Source organism: Colletotrichum spaethianum, assembly GCF_022836535.1.
Source record: "Colletotrichum spaethianum MAFF 239500 DNA, contig21, whole genome shotgun sequence".
NCBI classification, from domain to species: Eukaryota; Fungi; Ascomycota; class Sordariomycetes; order Glomerellales; family Glomerellaceae; genus Colletotrichum; species Colletotrichum spaethianum.
This window is the reverse complement of record NW_026054791.1, coordinates 694,157-708,623: the sequence shown is the minus strand read 5'-3', so window position 1 is coordinate 708,623 and position 14,467 is coordinate 694,157. Positions and strand designations below refer to the sequence as shown.

The window sequence follows — 14,467 nt, the reverse complement described above, 5'->3', positions numbered from 1 at the left end:
GGTTACGTCGCCTTGTAGCTCTCCAACCCTGCTTCACCGAGTTAACATGATCGTCTTAAATAAAAACTGACAAGAAAGGAAAGAAATGCTTTCTCTGAGTTCTTGTCACTCGCATCCATTGCCGGAGACTTCTTGATCCCGCGCCGAGCCGAAACCCAGACACGGCGTGTCAAGCTACGCAGGGGTCGAATGCGTTGGTAGGAATGGCATAATCTATAGTAGACATGAAGTCAATCGTTGGCAGGATGATCAGTGTCTGGCCCAGGATAGCGCTGAATTGGCCGAGTACGGTCATCTTCTCCGTTGCACCAACACGACGTTCACGGTTCCAGACATGTACCGCGGATAGTTGCCGCTGCATATGAGGACATACGAGTCTCTTGGATTTCATGACACCCTTCCTAGCAACGAGTCAAACAAACACAGACAGCAACAACAAAGACTACTGAGACTTGAGCCGACGTACAGGACATCGAAAGCGCCCAGCGTGGCTCTCCTGGGTCAAACAGCTACACGTTACGATATGGCCTTCCCGTTGCCGCGATTAAAAAGCTCGCAGGCGACTAGGCACAAGCACTTCAAGGCCTTTTCCATTTATCGCAAGAGGTACTGGAGAAAGTGAAACCCGGAAGCTGGTTCAAACACCAGAGAGAGCACCACTGTTGGGACGAGTCGTTCGCATCATTCCCCTGGTACGTACAGATGAAGGCACTCGGTTTGCTTTGCAGTAGGGGCCCTGGCTCTCTGGAACCTCCACTGCCTGTGATTCATCTCGTAAGAACCGTCGCTTCCGCTAAAGAACAGACGAAAGCACGACGCCTCGTCGAGCCCTCGGTTCTTAGCGGGATGACGTTGCGCTTCAGGTAGGCCATCGGTGGTACTCGCTTGGCAGATTTTGATTGTTTGTAGGTTAGCAGTCTGAAGAATAATGGCCTTCATTACAAAGTTCAGAGACCAAGCGCTGTCTTCTATCCTTCCTCCTCAATATTACGGGGCCTCGATGTCGGAGGCTGATTGGGCTCAGCGATGGATGAGGGCGAAGATGGCGTCGAAGAAAAGTTGATGTAGTGTCCTTGCGAGCCTCTGGGACTGACCAAACCACGCAGGCGACGACAGCACCTTTGCCGTGGGTCAGTGCTCTCTTAAGAAGTATGGAGGTCGAGTCAAAAAGCGACAAGTACCCTTTCGGTGGCTACTGGACCTCGAGGACGGAGTGAATGACACCGGGCACCATCGCAACAGACCGACCAACCTTACACAACTGTGGATCTCGGTCCGTGCCGTTGTCAGATAAACGAAAAACATCGGATCCACTGTGCGCGTAGCAGGCGAGATACCCGTCCCCAGGGCCAACCTGATAAGTCATGATGGTATCAAGAACCAGCAGCAATTGAAGCTGGTCGAATGGGTTTGAAGACTGTTCATAATGGCTGGAACCATGCTGGTTCCTAAACGGCCCCGGTTTCAACCCGAATTCCATTTGGACGCTCGTCACGTCACCAGCGCGGCCGTCAGTGACCCCCCGATGCTTTGCCAGTCCGATCGCCGTGTCAGAGGCCGCGGAGCCGCAACCCGCCGGCGACTCCCTGCGCGGGATCATGCAGCGGTTCGTCCGCACTCGCCATCAGCTCTGTCTTTTAGACATGAGTTTCATACGGAAAGTGTTTTCCATGCCATGCCAAGCAAACAGCTCTCAGGACCCATTCTTTGGCTGGGTCTTCGTGGACGGCACGCCTGGGTTGACTTGCGCGCTGCATATTGGGCGGCTCCGACGTGACAGTAATATGGCAATCGATGGAACACAATTGCAAGTAGATATGAACTTTTAGTATTTCAGGTCGTTTGTTCCTGTTTCGGAGCACCCATGCTACGACTCATTCAATCCGGCCAAAGCCCACAGGGGTTAAAGCCGAGCGACGGCGACCCGAACGTCCGACGCCGCCGATGTCCGAACACCTCCTATAAGGCTGCCTTCATCCACCAACGCCCTTTATAAGAGAGAAAGTCGCTCTTGTTGCGGTTTCTTTTGACTCGGTTTTCACTTAAATCCGGATCAAGACCTAATTCAATACACGGCCGGCTTTCGCTCGGTTGATGACATCGCCTGGCAGCAAGATACCATAGAGTCCAATATAAACACCCCGCGGCATGGCAACGCAACATCCTTCCGAAGCCATTATAACGGCGCCTGTCCCGGCTGAGATGGAAATGACCGCAGTTCCGGGTACCCTCCAGGCCTCGGCGCCGGAAGCCCTCGGCTCGGCGAAAGACTCGGATCCGTTTCTAATCACCTTCGCCCGGCCCTACGACGCTGAAAACCCGCTCGACTGGCCCGCGGGCCGCAAATGGATGGTGACCGACGTACTCTCGGCCACGGGCTTCAACCGCATCATGGTTTCGACCATCATGGCGCCCGCCCTGACCAACATCGCGGCGGAGCTGCACATGACCTCCACAGAGTCCGCCATGGCCTTGTCCATCTACCTGCTCGCCACAGCGTTCGGGCCCCTCATCATCGGTCCAATGTCTGAGATCTACGGACGGCAGGTGGTGCTACACGCATCGAGCGTCTGGTTTCTTATTTGGAATGTGCTCTGCGGGTTCGCTGCCACCAAGGGAACGCTGATTGCTGCCCGTTTCCTAGCGGGCTTCGGCGCCAGCGCCATCTACTCCCTCGGAGGAGGGGTCTTGGGGGATGTATGGCGACCAGAGCAGAGGGGCCAGTCGCTGGGCGTCTATCTGCTCATTCCACTGCTCGGCGCAGCCGTTGGTGAGTTGTTTTCGCCGAGGGTCGAGTGAGCGGCCCAAGGCTGACCATATTCAGGCCCCATCATCGGCGGCTTCATAGCCGCCCGCACGACTTGGCGCTGGATGTTCTGGTCTACGTCCATCTTCCAAGCCGCCATGATCTTTGTCTCGTTTTTCAGCTTCCCCGAGTCATACGGTGCTCTGGTTCTCCGCCGCCGCGCTGCACGTCTGCGCAGAGAAACCGGGGACAGTCGGTACTACACAGCAAGCCAGCGGCTTGATGCCGGCAGGTCCACCTCGGCCGTCGTCGGACGGGCCTTAACGAGGCCTCTTCGGCTGCTACTGTTCCACCCCATCATCCAGGTCTCGGCCGTCCTGTCCGGGTTCAACTATGGCATCATGTACGTGACTCTGTCAACGTTTTCCGATCTGTGGAAGGGGCAATATGGGCAGTCTGTGGAGATCAGCGGGCTTCATTACATCGCTTGCTCTCTGGGCGAGCTTATCGGGTCGCAAGTCGGTGGGCCCATGATGGACCATCTGTACAAGCGTCGGCGGCAGCCTACTCCAGAGTCTCGCGTCATGCTCATGTTCTTTGGGATCGTGCCTGCGTGGATTGGGGTGCTGGTGTATGGTTGGACGGCCGAGTATCGTCTGCACTGGCTCGTTGTTGACATCGGGGTGGTTGTCATGATGTTCGGGATGCAATTGAGTGGCATGCCGCGTAAGTGTACTTCATCTCGCTCGATTGTGCCGGTCTTGAAGCTGACTGTTTGGCTTGCCAGTGACGGCGTACGTTATCGACACGTACGGGGAACACACGAGCAGTGCTATGGCGGCTACCCAGTTTGTCAAGAGCCTGACGGCATTCTTGTTCCCACTGTTCGCCCCGAGCATGTATCGAGCACTGGGTTACGGGTGGGCAAACAGTGTCATGGCCTTGGCGGGTGTGATTATCTCCTTCCCGCTTCCCGTCTTCATCTGGACGTACGGAGCTCGGTTGAGGGCCAGGGCGACGTCGACCTACTGAAGAGGCCTTGTCATAGCCTCGAAAACCTGCACACAACACTTAGCTGGTATTTGTTGTTCTATATGGAAACGATAAGAGCCTGTCATCTTATCGGTTCGAATATCAACCGACGGTCTGAAATGGTCATGGAGCAGCAAAACAATAAACAGCAAGTACCTTTCTGAACAGATTACACACCTGGTTGTCTGCCGAGCAATGTTTCACGGAACGTGAAAGCTCCAGACGATGTCTACCAAAACTTGACATTGGATTCGAGCGGAGTGGGACGCCCACGACGCAAAACAAGGAATCGGGGATAGCGACTCGTCAAGCGCTGCAGTTGGAAGTGATCAACCTCATGCATTTCGTATTGAATAGGTGCACCATATCCAGCCACGCGGGGCGCGGCCGTATATGTGGATCGCCAATGAGACGAACCAAAGCACCACTTCGGGCGAGCAGCCTCGGAAACGCCACCAAGCGTACATCGAGCCAAGCCAGGACGACTCCGCAGAAACCACCTTCCTATCTTTTGTTGTTCATCATTCAACAGCAGCAGCAACGGCGTCGCATGGTCTCGTTTCTCCTCGGATTTTGCCAACTGCCGGACACAGGTCACTGACTATCATAACCTTGATGGGAGTCCAGTGTCAGCGTGGACACTCTAAGCCGGGGGACGTGTGAGTCGAAGCCTTGAGGCGAGGTCGGAGGGATAGACGTATCGTATTTTGCTGATATTTCCCTGCCGGTAGACCCTGAAAAAAATGAGGGTTTGCACTCTCCCGGGCCAGAGGTACAATGCGCGGTGTGTCGTTCTTCTACATCGCGTGCCCTACGGCAGACAGTACCACCTTGCCTGCCGCTCCCGATTATGGGCTTTCCAAGGACTCGAAGCGGGTTATCCAACACATAACCGAGTCCATAAGTGCTGGCTTCTGTGTACGTGCAAAAGAAGCTTACCGAAACATGGGAGAGCTTCTTCAGCCAGCCGTATTCCTCATACAAAGTCCCATTCGAAGCCCCCAAATATGGGACTATGAAACGATAAATTCGGCAATGGAGCGGATGATTGGACAATGATGGCCACAACTCATTCGGCATATCGGAAAGGGATTCGAACTCATGGCCCTTGCCTCAACATAAGCTTTGGGTGAGACGATCGAATACTCGTTGCGCGTGAATACTTTCCAGAGGGGCTTTCTGTAAACGTTAGGTTCTGCAGACAATGTGACATGAAGATGTTAGACACAGTCGCCGCAGGTTGATCCGGTGGAAAACAATGCGGGCTACTTTGCCATCTCAATGTTTGGAAACATCTTCGAAAACGGTTCTGCAGCTCCTTGCATATGCAGGTGATCAAGGACTGCCGCACAGTTCCTCCAGAGAGCTGGATACTAGCAGCTGCAATTAGCCGCCTTTTCAAGTGAAAAGCATTTCCTGTCTCGCTAGGGACTCAATAGGGGTGGCTCCGGTGGTTCATTCGTGGACAGAAACGATTGTTGCAATACTTGCGTACTCGGGACTTTTTGCCCACGGCGTCGTACGCTCAGATGAGAAGGAAAGATTCGCCCAGAGAAAAGATGGCAAGGCTGGCCTCCGTGGGTGAGCCGGGTCGAAATGGTGCCCCGCCGTCTCTCGCAACTCAGCGGCCACGCGCCCTTAAAAAAACACCGCCGGTTCGGGAGGGTATACACGGGGTAAGTCGGCGGTGTTTTTATTCATTTTAGGGCGCGTGCCGGCTAGGTCTGACACCTGGGTAGGAGTTGTGGCCCAACTGTACACGGTCTTGCTTGGAACGCAGGCTGGGATACCACGAGTCGTTACCGACGACTGCATCGGGCGAACTGTCACTCGGTCGTCTCTCCTGGCTCTCATTAAAAAGGTCCATATCATACCGTGTGTCGGTTTGAAATTGGCACTAGGTTCATTAGCGAAGACTTACAAGAGGTGCCGTGAGCGATAAGCAGGGCAATCCGCATGACAAGGGATGAACGATGGCTCAAGCATTCTGAGCCAGTCGCCCAGGCTATTGGCTTCGCTCAAACCGACTTCAGGCAAAGTGTGGTCGAGAGTCAAGCATGGTTTGCTCTCCATGCATCCCCTCCCTGAGGCCGCGGATGCACCGTGACAGGACCGTCATCTTGGGCGCTAGGAGAAATGGCTGCAGATCGAGCCTTCCGCGGCGACGCACCAACACATGGCATTACTTGTTTCAGCAAACTCGTAGGCGTCCAGCTGAGAATAGCAGACCAATCGACATGGGACCCGGTGCGGGGTTGGGTGGTTGGGTGGGCAGAGATTATGCCCAAAGTCCCCCGTCGGATTCTTGTGATCCTCTCAGTTCATTCGGGATGCGTGAGATGAATAACATCGGCATTATGGATCATGGGGTCTCACATGGCGTTGGTGGTAGATTGCGCTGCCTGGGCGTTTGACGGGTTGGAACCTACGATACGGCCTCGCTGCCACACACCACCGGCAATTCTATGATGGGTAGATGGCGACACTCGGCGGTAGGCACCCTTATACGGCGAGCCAGATGTAGGGCGGTCCACATCTCGGCGCCGGTTAGTTTGACCCGTTGCGATCCTGCTTGCGGCGGAGGGCATGCTCTCAATGGGCTGGTGGTGCGGCCGGTGGATTTGCCATTGTAAGAAAAAGAGATGCGTTGGCAGTAGGGCCTCCTTGTGCCTGGTCTGGACCCGACAGACTGTTACCGGACAGCGCGACGGGTGAGATGCGGAAATGAGCGTGGCTATCGTTGCGGCAATAGCAGGCAAGAAGCACGTCGGAGTATGTCCGCTCGGCGTCGTCTAAGACGGGGCCTCGCGTTGTTTGCGAGATGTTGCCGAGTCTGATGGACATATCAGACACTGCAGCTGTGGCCGAGGCAGACAGCCGGATACCAACTGGTACCGCCGTGCTGGGACAGTCATCGCATTGTGTGCCATACCTTGGTAGCAACTCAACCAGGTGGGTGCGCAGTGGGTTCTCCATCGCTCGACATGTCTCCCTCATTGGCGTGGGTACTTTGTCGATGGCGCTGATTGACAAGTACGGTATTTGAGTCCTCTACGAGAAGGCCTAAAGACGCTGCTCCATCGTAACGGCCGTAGCCTTGTGTTTTGAACTTGGCGCCGCGAGGCATACGAGCTGGAAGTCAAAGAATCGAAGCTGTGGCTGCGTGTAGGTATGAAGACGAACATGGGACCGAGCGTCACAACCAAGTCTACATAGTAAACTGGCGGGATGACGGACCCGCCGCCTAGCTCGTTGCCGACGGGAGAGAGCCCCTGCCAAAGTCGAGGTGAACACAATCACCAACAGCTGAGAACCAACAAAAGTGGAGAGAACGGGTCAACGGTTAGGACACGGGACGCCGGGGGACGAAAACGAGAAAGGCGACGTGGTCATGGAGGTGGATCTTTGGACACAAGTGTGATTGGCATAGGTACCAAGGGGGACCTTGTATCCGTAAATGACCCCATAATGGAACTAGTTTTGTCGTCCCTTACGGAGCCCACTGTCTCTCTGGGTTGGACGACCCGCCAGCTGGCGCGCGACCGTCAGTGCATCGCTCTGTCTACGCAGTGAGGCGGCCTCGTTGGATTGGGACTTCTTCCGACCTCGTGACTCGATGCCCTTCCTGTTGAGCTGGCCCTGGCTTGTATGAATCGAGCATTGCCATCACGCACCTGCTTTATTCTGTCCGCCGCTGTCCAGGATCGACCAGCTCAAACGCCAGGAACAGTCCTCCAGCCACCAGAGGTTGATTTGACGCCAACCCATACAGCACGCGTGTACCTAGCACACCTCGACGACAGACAGATAAAGCACGAACCCGCCCACGGTCGGGTGCAAAGGTGGGCTGCAATGGCCCGTCGTTAGCGGCCAGGACCGCCAACTCGGTTAGCGGGCGCAGGTCAGAGGTGAGCAACGCCCCTGGATGCAGCTATCCCCTCGCGAGGAAACGGGGAACTGGAAACGAACCGTTTAAAGAAAAAGAAAAAAAAAACACAGACTGGATTTGTCTCACCGGCCGTCTCAGCAGTAATTGGGGGTGCTCGTGGAAGGCGACATCTGAGACCCCAAAATGGCCCGACATCCAGGTACTCTGGGTCGCGGGCGGGCGCGCGCTCGAGAGGCTTGTCTGTAAACATGCACGATATGCTCGACTTTGTTCCACCGCTCACCCTGGTCGTGGCCCCTGTTTCCTATCGGCAACAACATTGCTCGCTGACAGGCAAACGAGAACCCGGAATCAGCGTTACATCTCTGCTGTCCCCGTCAGCGGCATGCCCACACCAGCGTCCCAAAGCTGTAGAGCTGCAAATCACGCCGGTCCTGGTGTGCCAACCCCGGCTCTGTAATCTACTGGACCATCTCTCGTTGGTTTTGGCCGTGGGTGATTGGTCGCTTCGCTGTGAGGATCAGAGGACTCCCTAAAGGCACCGCTTAATGTCCGTGTGCAACGTAAAGAGTCGTGCAATCGAGGCTCCACGCGCCGTTGTCGAGGTCGCAACGAGCGGCATACGTCATCAGGATGCTTGCCCCGAGTGCAGAGCGCAGCGTACAATGGCCTGCCAAGCAGAGAGCCGGGAGCAGGCGGACGATGGGGCCAGTGGCCATAACGTCGGTCCCGAGAAGGTGTTGCGGACGTCGGATGGCTGCCGGGGCCCGCCTCGGCGCAGAGATGCTTTGAACTCGACTCGGAATGCTCCGTCACAGGCGACGGCTGCTCCAGACAACGAGACCAAACCGACAGGGCTTCACGCTGTGAGGGCAGTTTGAAAAGGGGAAGACGGAAGCGGGCTGCACCAGCTCATTTGATGGGTTTCTGCGTCGGCTCTGGTTCGAGACCAGCGGCGGCTCTGTCTGCTATAGGCGGTGCTCAGACTGTGGACCTGGGAGCTTCAGGCAGGGAACGCAGGCCGTGTCAGCACGGAGAAACGGCAGATGCAGTGGTCGGTCGGCGGTTTGTTATTGCCCGGGGTGCTGGTTCGTGAGAAGTCGGCAGTCATGCGCGTGGCAGCAGGGCGATTAGCAATGTAGGAGAGATGAGGCCGAGGAGTGTCGAGGTGCCGACGGAAGGGTTCAGGTGTGCAAAATAACGGCGCATTATGCGATTTTACGGCGTAGATAGGTCATTCGCCGATCGGGCGAGCAAGCGGGACGGGCGTTTGCCTTGATTGAGGCGGCATGTTTGCCCAAGGTCGAGAGGATGTTGAGCAATACAGTTGGGAGGGCAGCGGAGGAACGAGGTGCAGGGCGAGGATTATCAGTGGCTGTCTGGGGGTTGTGTTTGGGCTGGGGCAAAACAGAGAGCAAGAGGCAGAAGCAGCGGGCCGGATAGGAGCAAATGCCCCTGTGAGTGATCCAGTTGCCCTTGACCGTCAGGGCTGGCCGGCAAAGAAGTGATATCTTGGTCCATGTAAGGTGTGCTCGTCCAGGATGCATGTGCCTCGGTTTCCATCTAGCCCGGTAGCCGATGACTCGTCCAATGTGGCAAGGGCGAAGGGGCTTTCAGAAGGTGCTTGTATGCGTTGCCGTTCTAGGAAGTTTCAGGCCTCGGGTGTGTTGCAATCTTCGACTTACATGGCTCAGCAGTGGCAGTCGACACGACGGGCGGGCAAGGCATTGATCTCGACCTCCACTCGGCGACCGTTGCTTAATGGTCGAGGGCGGGATTCGGCCGGTGGCAGCACATAGTACAGAGTAAGGCGTTGGCGAGCGAGCGAGAGGCCTGACGCGGTCCAAAGGTCAGCCAACAAACAGAAGACAACGGAGAGAGAGAGGGCATTGCCCGGGCCCGGGCCGCACTCACGCATGCCCTGCCAGCAGAGGCAGAGGCGGGCGCAGTCGAGGCTGCGGCAGCGACGCGGGAGGAGAGTTGTCGCCGAACTGTATTCCAGAAGCGTAGTCGTGTCTTGGGCAGGGTGATGCAGTCGATGCAGTCGGGGGAAGGGAGGGAAAGGGAAGGGATGATGCGTGGGCCGGGATGAAGGATGGATTAGCCCCAATTACAATTTCCACCGTCCAACAGAGGCAGGTCCCTGGGCACTACAGATGATGCCGCACCCCCCCCCCCGAGTGCAGAGTCTTTCTATATTGGTACAGGCAGGGCGTTAGTGCCATGGAGCTAGCAGCGTGGTGACAACCTCGAGGGCTTCCGTCGCACGTGCAATCGAGGTGAAGGCATTGATGGGGCTGTGGCTGTTGTGACTGTCATACTTCTTGCGCGCCTCGTGTCACCCCAGGCTAAGTAAGGCAGGCTCTCCGTCGTCGACGCAAGGTAATCGACGGCTGATTTTGCCAGATGAGACGGGCGTTCCTAGCGCGGGCCGTGACCGTCGAGCAGCTCACTAAAACAAAACAGAAGGCTGTATGTGGTGTAGGCATGGCCCCTGGCGCCAATCGCCGGCCGCCATGGGTGCACCCGTGGTTTAGCGGGCCCTTGAGGATAGCGCATCCCCGCAAAGTTGACGACAGGCGACGATGATGCGAGTTGTGTACTAGCCAACATCTTTGTTGAGTGGATTTACACAGAGAGGCGACTGAGCGACTGTCTTAGGTATGCATTGTGAACCGCGGATATAGCTAATGTACATACATAGTAGCCAATCCAAATGCGGGACGCCACAGCGACCGGAATGCTGGAGCCTGTTCAAGTGGTCGGTCCAACAGCATCAGTTACCAACAGGGGGACATTTGTCCCCCTCGCGGGTTTACACTAGGCGTGCATAGTCGCGTTGTATTGCGAGCGGTCTCCGGCGCTCCCAGGTCCCCAGCTGCAGTTCCGACGACACGGCCGAGAGAGCCTGATTCGCCCAGCGGCTCGACTGGGCACAGGAGCCTCGCATGCGCAACCTGCACGCCAATGGAGACTTTGCTCTGAGTACATGTTGCACAACGCCCGCCCACTGGCTCGCCATCCCCATCTGCACTTGCTAGACACGACTGAAATGAAGCTACCCACTGTTGCAGTTGCTGCACTCAAGGCCCAAGGACCGAGGACCGGTCACCTCAGGCAAGACACCCTGATACGTACCTCATTGGGCGTGCACCTTCCCACGCTCCCAACCGTCCAGTCCGGGCGGTGTTGGCTGCTCCTTCCCTCAGCTTCTCCTCATCTTCTTTGTCCAATCACGCCGTTCATCCGATAGCCAAGCAGTACGTACTCGATGCAAAGTACATGTCACCCCCTCTCTCTGTGTCTCTCTAGGTACTTCTCCATCCATCTATGCTTCTTCTTCTTCTCTCTCCTCTGCGCCGAATGGAAAGCTACCATGGTACGGAGTACCTCGCGTCCCCTTTTCCCCGTTCCCACCCCATTCCCACGCACCCGTCTTTCCTTTTCCCATCTGGACGGTGGCCGAGTGCGATGCGGTACCCTCCCTAACTCCCCTCCTCCGGCCACTCACCGACAAAAACCCCGCCAGCCACCGTCCCGACTCCCCAGTTGCCCGCGAATGTCGCCTCCTGTCTCGTCCCTGATCGGATCCATGATCCCGGTCCCTGTCCTGGTCGCCGCACCCCTGTCCATGCCTCTTGGCCGACGGCCCCAAGCCCATCCGTTTCCGCGCCCTCTCTCTCGTCTCTATCAGCTCCTTTCTTCATCGTGTGTACCTGCGACAAGTCATTTCACCCGGATCCTGCCACTGAATGAACGCCTCCGCGTCGCTCTCCCTCCCGCGTCCACGTTGGTTGTTCCGTCATTCGGATCATGACCTCTGCTTGCTACGGGCTGGTGGCGGACTCGGGCAGTCGAGAGAGAACAATCGTCGCCTCAGCCAGATAGCACTCACCTCGGGCGGGCGTTGGAGTTGGCCGTCGTCCTTGTTCAATTTGCTTGCTCTCGTCGCCCGCCCCTGTCTCCTTGGTGTCGAATCCCTCCTCGGCGCCCATCCTCTCTTCTCTTCGCTTACCACCCTTCGCGTCCAACAAGTCCACAAAGTCCAGTAAAGACCCAAGGCCCCAATTTCTCTCCCCCATCCACCACATTGTCCGACGTGGGACCAGATCCCGGTCTCTCCTCGAAAAGACAAGCCAACACTGCACCTGGTGTTTTGCGGATGCCGCGTGCTGATTGACGCTGGCCGGCCCTGATCCTCGCTCGTCCTCGCCCTTTCCTTCTCTTTTCTCTCCCCCTTCGCCCTCGCCATCCGCCTCTCCTCAGCCAAGCGGGCGACCTACCGCCGTACGGGCTGAGCGAACAGGGAGTCCAGACCCCAGCGCGCACTCGTTTGGCGCCGTAAATCGACTTTGGAATTGCGTATTGTCCCTGTCCGGCTGTCCGCAGCTTCATATACATACGTGCCAACGACCCCCCCACCGCCCACCACCACCTTGCCCTTTTCTTCTCTTTACTACCTAACCGTGCCTCGCCTCTTCACGCCGCACACCCTCGTCCACACCCACGCCTATCCGACACTGCCTGGTCTGATCCGACCGGCCAAACACAACTCGCCGCCTCTCGCTCGCTCGCTCACTCACAATCACAACATTTCTCCTGCATGCAAGGCCACACCACTCCGTCTCGTCCTCGATTCGTGCCTCCCGGTTCTCAGGTGCCGCCATTAAACCAAACCCGCTGGTCATATACTCACCAAGGATCTTCCCAAATTAATTCTCTCATCACCTTCGTCCCGTACATGTTGCCCGTTACCGACAACGAGTAGAACGTGACCCGACTGCACATTTCGACCAGTGGCCGGGACAGTGAGGAGGAAAAAAGAAAAGAAAAGAGAGCGAGTCGAGCCTGTTCTGTTCTGTTACAAGACGTCTGCCCAACCTTGCCCGCCAAGGAGCGAGGGTCCATCCGACAAGACGTGGGCAAAAGAGCTACTCCCTGCTACCTCCCGTCCGCCCGTTCCTCTCCAGCATCCAGCATCGTTCTCCCCTCCAGCTTCTCGACTAGTCCTCTCGATCTTTGTTCCTTTGCGGGAACTCCCAATGGACGTGGTCTGACCTGCATCCGCCATCTGACGCCGTTTCTTCATCATCCAACCAAATCTGACCATCTGAACCCGCCATTCCTCACCTCCCCACGCACGCCGATCGTGGTGAGCGCATCCGGAGCAAAAGTCTCTTTTTCCACGCTTCACTCGGCCAAGGGCTGAGTACGGATCTGAGACCTCTCCACCCACTGGTGAGCTGGCTCCGAGCGCCACATCTCGAGCCGAGAACGTGGATTTGTGGCCTTCCGCCGGAACGGGCGTTGGTGCTAACAAGGGCATCTTGCTCTCAGTAGCATCTCGTCGTCATCTTTACCTTCCCATGTCCTTTCACACGGCAGAACCTCCATCTCGTCAATACGCTGGCTACCAGGCGGAAGCAGACAGCATGGCTCAAAGACCTCCCTCGTGGGCGCCTTCGCCGTCGTACAGCCCGTTGAAGCTGGAAGGCGGCTACGTCTATGAGTCCGAACCTGCGCGGCATCCGCATCCAATGAGCATGAACTCGCAGCCCAGGCCAGTCAAGCGCGAGCACCAGCCCGAATATTATCAACCCGAGTACCAACAGGCTCAGTACTATCGCCAAGACTATCACCATCATCACGAATACCACCAACCGCCTTCGCCAGTCTACCACCAATCACAACAGTACCAGCATTACCAACCACTACCGCACCAACCCGCGCAGCTCACAGACCCATACAGGTCGGCACCCATGCCTAGGTATCCCCAGGAACCGCCCCGCGAATCGCCGACTTCAGCCTCAACTGGTGAGCCCTACGACGAGTACCAGGCGGCGAGAGAAGCACACTTCCTCAAGCGTAACCAGCCCCCGCAAATGCCGCAGATTCCGCAAGGCGCGCCGCGCGTGCTGAACGACACGTACCAAGGAAAGGTCGCCATCCCCTTCACGCCACCGAGTTTGAGGATCCCTGCGCAGCGACCCGGTTCTGCCATGCCGGTGGCTGGAGCGTCGTGGAGCGCCACCAGTCAGTCGGACAGGCTCAAGATCGAGGACCTCCTGAGCGGTGGAGGCAACGATCTGAGGACGGTCCAGCGCGCTCCGGAGCCAGACGTCAAGGTGGTGAACAACGAGTACGAGATTTTCTTTCGCCAACAGCCCATGGCGGCGCGGTGCTGTGGCTACGGCGAAAGAGACCGGAGAGTGATTGACCCGCCGCCCATTGTCCAGCTGAAGATTAACAACCCCGATCTCACGCCCGACGAGCTGTATCAAAGGATCCACCACCCAGCCTACGTTGTCCACTGCAGTATCTGGAACGAGGAAGGGACCGTCGACAGCACCAACATGCCCGATGACGTGGCGAGGCCGGGTAAGCGCATCATGGGTTCGCTCGTGTCGTCGCCCTTTGTGGGCCAGGATGAGAACGGCGAGGAGGGCTGCTTCTTCTGCTTCCCTGACATGTCGGTCCGCACACCGGGCCACTACCGCCTCAAATTCGTCCTGGTCGTCGTCGATCCCGCCCACAGGTCGTTGCGGGCGCCCATCAGATCAAGTATCATGAGCGCCGTCTTCACCGTCTACAGCGCCAAGGACTTCCCCGGCATGCAGGCTAGCACCCCTCTTACGAAGCGTCTTAAGGAGCAGGGTTGTCTCATCTCCATCAAGAAAGGCAACGAAAAGTCTGGCGGAAAGAATGCGCGCCGGCAGCAGGACGACAGCGAAGAAGAGGAGGAAGAGGAGGAGGAAGCCGGGACATCGGCCAAGCGCAAGAAGACACGGAAGCAGAAGTGA

At 57.0% G+C, this 14,467-nt stretch overlaps 3 protein-coding genes across 3 annotated transcripts; 2 read left to right on the top strand and 1 right to left on the bottom strand.

The window, feature by feature from the left end:
- Positions 1 to 2,148: 2,148 nt before the first annotated feature.
- Positions 2,149 to 3,778, top strand: ColSpa_08152 (putative efflux pump mfs2; the record flags this gene model as incomplete). The annotated part of the gene is made up of 3 exons (XM_049274364.1): positions 2,149 to 2,770; positions 2,825 to 3,472; positions 3,534 to 3,778. The coding sequence occupies 3 exons, from the start codon at positions 2,149 to 2,151 to the stop codon at positions 3,776 to 3,778; spliced, it is 1,515 nt and encodes a 504-aa protein (XP_049130321.1).
- Positions 3,779 to 11,494: 7,716 nt separating this feature from the next.
- On the bottom strand, positions 11,495 to 11,758 carry ColSpa_08151 (uncharacterized protein; the record flags this gene model as incomplete). The annotated part of the gene is made up of 1 exon (XM_049274363.1): positions 11,495 to 11,758. One exon carries the CDS (start codon positions 11,756 to 11,758, stop codon positions 11,495 to 11,497), a length of 264 nt encoding a protein of 87 aa, XP_049130320.1.
- Positions 11,759 to 13,099: 1,341 nt separating this feature from the next.
- Positions 13,100 to 14,467, top strand: ColSpa_08150 (sexual differentiation process protein isp4; the record flags this gene model as incomplete). Its single annotated transcript, XM_049274362.1, has 1 exon — positions 13,100 to 14,467. One exon carries the CDS (start codon positions 13,100 to 13,102, stop codon positions 14,465 to 14,467), a length of 1,368 nt encoding a protein of 455 aa, XP_049130319.1.